The sequence below is a fragment of the Arachis ipaensis genome, chromosome B01, assembly GCF_000816755.2.
Source record: "Arachis ipaensis cultivar K30076 chromosome B01, Araip1.1, whole genome shotgun sequence".
Lineage (NCBI taxonomy): Eukaryota > Viridiplantae > Streptophyta > Magnoliopsida > Fabales > Fabaceae > Arachis > Arachis ipaensis.
In genome coordinates this window covers 72,707,959-72,713,616 of record NC_029785.2, presented here as the reverse complement: position 1 = coordinate 72,713,616, position 5,658 = coordinate 72,707,959, and the positions used below count along the sequence as shown (strand labels likewise).

The window sequence follows — 5,658 nt, the reverse complement described above, 5'->3', positions numbered from 1 at the left end:
ATATAGTTTAGTGTCTAATTTTCTATTCTTATTTTAACACTACTAACATAATTTTTAAAATTATTTTGCAGTTATTTATTTCTCTAACCGTTACAAAAATTTCACGCATAACCTCTGTTTAATTCTTTACTCACAATATCCATTTTTAATGTTTTCACCCTTTTTCCGATTCCCCTTACTTATCTTCTGAATGCTTCTTCCTATGGAATAATTATTTATAAGTTTTTATGACGTCTTAAACTAGATAACGACTATGCCAAAAGATTGATTTTCGGAACCATATATAAAATAAGAAAAAAATTAATTAGAAGCCAAAAGTGTGTAATCAGTGGTGATAAATAATTTTTTTACGGATCTTATTATATTCTGAGGTATTCATCTAAATTATTTTTTGTTTAGTTTTATGTTAATCTTTTTTGTATTGTGTAATTTTGATTATGTCTAGGGATATTGTACTCTGATGGTCTAATTAGAAGTTTAGCCTCATTCTAATTCTTCTATTAGAGTTTTTTTTTTTTTTGTAATCATAAAGAATATATATTTTCTATTTCATTCTTTTATAATTTCATCCATTCTTGCTACTTCTCTTTTGACTGCTCGATGCACTTTGCTGTGTTTCTCTTGATGTCATCCCTTTTTTTTTATCTTCAACATCTTCGATTGCATCACCTCCATAGTTACAAATTTTGTTTAATTTTGTTGCACTTATTGAATTTCTGTATAACTTTCACCTATATTTTTCTTCTCTTTAATTTACTTATCCAACCAATATTTTCAATCATTCTTTTATCTTTTTAATTTTTCCCCAACCTTTCGTATACAAAGATAGTGCTATGTCTTTTTCTCTCATCAATTTAATTTAAGGAAGAAACTGATTTTTTTTATTTTATGTGTATTTTTTATTGTTTTAAACATATTTATACCTATTAATGATGAACTGAAGAAGTCTCATAAATATTTTGTTAATTCATTTTGTTTAACTATTTCGTAAAAGATAATATTATTTTTTATTTTAAATTATTAATTACGTAGAATATTGTATTTAAAATTTGAGTACATGAAGATTTATTTTTAAATTAAACTAAAATAAATAAATTATATTACAAAAAAAAATTAATTAAATTTAATACCCACAACAAAAAATTTGCACTTACCAAATGTAGAGGAAAAATGTCCCATGAATTTTTTGTTAATTTATTTTTTATTTTTAATCTGTTTTACATTGAATAATATTATCTTTTACTAATTATTAAATTGACATCTAACATCAAAAATATGATAAAATAAGAACATTTGTTGATTAATTTTTTAAATAATCTGATAACCCAATATTATGTTAACCTTTATGATTATTTTTTTTATCTTTCTTCTTCTACTTCATGGGCCATGTAATATTATTTTTCTTGTATATCCTATTTTTTAAACTATTTTATTTTATTAAGATTTCTAATTTATTTTATTGTATTTTTTTTACCTTGCAAACTTTAGGATTTAAAATTTTTGAGTTTAAACGATTCTAACCATGTGATTAAGAAGGGATTTAACTATTTAAGAGAATCGGTTTGAATTTAGACAACTTGTTGAATATAAATGAAATAAATATTGAAATATAATAAACAGAATCGTTAATTCAACATTTATTAATGAATAACTACTAAAAAAAATAAATAACAAAAATAAGATATAGAATTCCATCTTTTGTTTTGTAGTATAAAGATAATATATGTAACACTCTCACTATTAGAATGTCACGCTTCCGGTTGCGTCATTCTGATAGCAAGAGGTATTACGACGACTTCATATACTTAATAATAAAATATGAGCCTTTGACTCGAAACCGTATCACTATTTTATTTGAAAAACCAGAAAAATACTTTTACAATAAAATAAACAAGCATATATATAAACAAAACTCTTTACTCAAGTAACTTATACATATTAGATACATACAAATCATACCACTTCTATCCTTCTTACAAAAATTATAATATTAATAGCGAGGGAAAAATAATAATAACTAAATTAATACATCCATATCGCATAAGTTAAACTAAAAAAAACTCTTCATAAGCGTCTTCGTCTGTTTCCTGAAAAAAAAAGTCTGTAGGAAAGTGAGAACATTGTCCTCAAAAGGGTTCTCAGTAGAGGATTTTTAAGAATTGTCGTAAGAAGATATTGTAGTTAAAACTATTTTCAAAATATAGTGATTATCAACTTATTATTCAAATCTAAAATTCATTTTTCTCTTACAAAAATTATAATATAAAATAACATTTTAATCAAAACTTATCTCTAATCGAGTCAATCATGGCCTCTGGTAAATGTAACACCCTCACTATCAGAATGTCACGCTTCCCGTTGCGCTACTCTGATAGTAAGAGGTATTACGACAACTTCATGTACTTAATAATAAAATATGAACCTTTGACTCAAAATCGTATCGCGTATCGCTATTTTATTTGAAAAACTGGAAAAATACTTTTACAATAAAATAAACAAGCATATACATAAACAAAACTCTTTACTCAAGTAACTTATACATATTAGATACATACAAATCATACAACTTCTATCCCTCTTACAAAAATTATATTAATGGCGAGGGAAAAATAATAATAACTAAAATAATAATAACTAAATTAATACATCCATATCGCATAAGTTAAACTAAAAAAAAAACTCTTCATAAGCGTCTTCGTCCATTTCCTGAAAAAAAGTCTATAAGGGAGTGAGAACATCGTCCTCAAAAGGGTTCTCAGTAGAGGATTTTTAAGAATTGTCGTAAGAAGATATTGTAACTAAAACTATTTTCAAAATATAGTGATTATCAGCTTATTATTCAAATCTAAAATTTGTATTTCTCTTACAAAAATTATAATATAAAATAATATTTTAATCAAAACTTATCTCTAATACAGTCAATCATGGCCTCTAACCCAAACATAACCAAATCTTGGCCTCTGGCCCAAATAAAAATAATTCACCATCGAAACTCAATTTTAACATAATCAATCACAAACACAATCAAATTCAAGGCAAACACATATACAAAACAGTTACCAGTTAAACAGAATTCATCAAATAAGCAAACTAAAACACTTAAGCACATCCAAACAAAGCACACAAATGCAACATGATGCATGTCTATCCCTAACGCAGGTAATGAGCTCATTTGTCAATTTCGACCCGCACTCGACGCAATCCGACTCGCAAGTCAAATAAGGCATTCCAACGGCATAACCTCTGTAAGGTCCCAAACCTTTGCAGGTACTGATTCTCCAGCTGAAGTATGCCGAACATGACCTCTGCAAGTACTTGTAGGATCTGATTCTCCAGCTGAAGCATATGCCCCTTTCTCCTGGAAGCCATTCCATATACACGGGCATCCGCGCACAATCATTCACACATAAAGCCCACGGCTTAACATTTTCACATCATCACCTTAACCACTTACTTTCCGTCACCCTCTCATGACCTTTTAATCATTTCATAAATCACACGTGCCGTGTTCTCTTTTCCCTTTCTTTCTTCTTCTCAACAATCTGAACTCAAATCATTTTTATTTAAAACCAACACCAACTTTAAAACCATTTCAGATTTAAACTTTTTTCAAAAGACTAAAAAGAATCATTTATTAAGTAAATCTCACGACGGAGTCTCGAGAGTTTAGGGAGGACGACAATCAAACTTGTTCTTTAAAATTAATAAACTCCTTAAATTATAATTCCTTAAAATATAGTTCTTTAATCAAACTCAACATAAAGTCTTCTTTAATGAGTAAAAACTCAATACATAATCTTTTTTTTTAACAAATCACACTAAAAACATAAAGTTTTTCCTTAATAAATCAAACCCAAGCATAAATCTTTTCTTAATAAATCAAAAACCAAGCAATACGATTTCTCAAGTCCAACCTTTTTCTAAATAAACAAAGTCTTAACTTTCATAATAAAATTTCGACAGCATCTCCCCTAAAACTTGGACTTTGCCACCCTTTTCGGGTCCCAACCGAACCATTCTCAACCTCTTTTCAATCATTTCCAATAACTCCAATAACTCGGACTAGTTTCAATATCAAAAATCATTTTACATATTATTTAATCAAATCGAATTTCTAACTTAATAATCAGAAACCGTCACAATTCAATAATCATCATAATGACCTTAAATCAAGTACAAAAGTCAACTAAACATTTCCAATAAATAAATAAACCATTCAAACTAGCATTTATATTAATTCTAGGCAACTCAATTCAATTCATAAAATTTGCAAAATCATAAAAATATATTTTCACTATTAATATCGACTTAAAACAATTCTTAGCAGTAAATTAAGTTTAAGAACCCCTTTTTCATTGCGTCCTGCAATAGCCACAGCGTCTAACCATTTCTGAAGCAACAACAACGACTTCAAACACGACATGCAATCACCAACACTCAACCTTATGGCAAATAATGCCGCAAAAACCTCAGGAACACATAACTAAATAGCGACTATAAAGGTTTCGAAGGAAAATAACTTACTGCACTAAAGAAATCGAGAGCAGAGCAGCCGCAGCTCCAGTGACGACTTCTGGAGAGTAAAACGGCAACTAGGCTCCAGCAGAGGTGCTTATATCGAAGGCAGAGGCAACCATCACAACGGCAGTGGCGGTGCAGTAACTCAGAATGGCAAGTAGCGGCGGTGGAGCAACTTAACAGCGACAGCACATGCAGATCGGCGACGGTGCCGCGGGCTTCCTTCCCTCTGTCGCGTTTTGCTCCTCCAGCGACGGCGTGCATGGCGATGGCTTCCCCAAAGGTGACAGTGGCGGTGACTAGCACAGTTCCTCTAGCTCGCGTCTTCTCCCTCTTCGCGGTGACGACGACGCAGACTCTTGGCTCCCTGGACGTTGGCGGGCATGAACGGTGAGATGGCATGATGACGGCGGTGCGACGGCGATGGTGCCAGGCCCCCTCCGGCAACACTCTTCCCTCTCCTCTCTCTCTCTCTCTCTCGGATCTCGCTCTCTCTTCCTTTTCTTTTATTTTTTTCTGTGGTTTACTGAAGCTGAGTGTTGTGGTGTTTTTGGGGAAAGGGGGATGTGGAGGTAGAGTGAGTGTTAGGAGAGTTAGCGTAGAAAAATTAGGGTTTTGTGTGTGTTTTGAAATTAGGGTTAGGATTAGGGTAGTTGAGATAATTTTAATAAAATTTAGGGGTTGTAGAGTAAATTAAAAATTAATTTTAATCCAATATTAATATTTATAAAAGTACTATACTAATTATCAATTTACAAATTTATTTTTAAATAAAGACTCCATTCAATAACTAGAGATAATTTCACATTAGATTATAAAAACTAATGTCATCCTTATCCTTATAGTATAATCGCATAATTTCAAAGCATAAAAAATAAAATAATAAAGTATAATTTAATTAATGTGCACAATAAAACAAACTTGAAACTTATATAGTAACAATCTAACATGAAAAGTAATGACAACCTTCTGTGCTAAGATATTATATTAAATTGTGATTTGTCACTTAGATATTTTTTTACCTATTAAAATTATGCATGAAGATAAAAAAATTTAAAATATAAATTTTATCTCTGTTTCAAATTAAATACTGTTGAAAAAATAAATAAATAAATAAATTTAATAATATTTATAAATAGT

General features: G+C 29.8%; 1 protein-coding gene across 2 annotated transcripts; it reads right to left on the bottom strand.

The window, feature by feature from the left end:
- On the bottom strand, window positions 1,924–5,197 carry LOC107618554. Of its 2 annotated transcripts, none has more exons than XM_016320659.2 (2): window positions 4,525–5,197; window positions 1,924–2,101 (listed from the first exon to the last, which is right to left on the bottom strand). In XM_016320659.2, the coding sequence occupies exons 1-2, from the start codon at window positions 4,918–4,920 to the stop codon at window positions 2,051–2,053; spliced, it is 447 nt and encodes a 148-aa protein (XP_016176145.1). In that variant the 5' UTR covers window positions 4,921–5,197; the 3' UTR covers window positions 1,924–2,050. The 2 variants fall into 2 exon arrangements, with proteins under 2 accessions (XP_016176145.1, XP_016176136.1); XM_016320650.2 differs by lacking the exon at window positions 1,924–2,101 and adding an exon at window positions 2,509–2,718 and having other exon boundaries at window positions 4,525–5,192.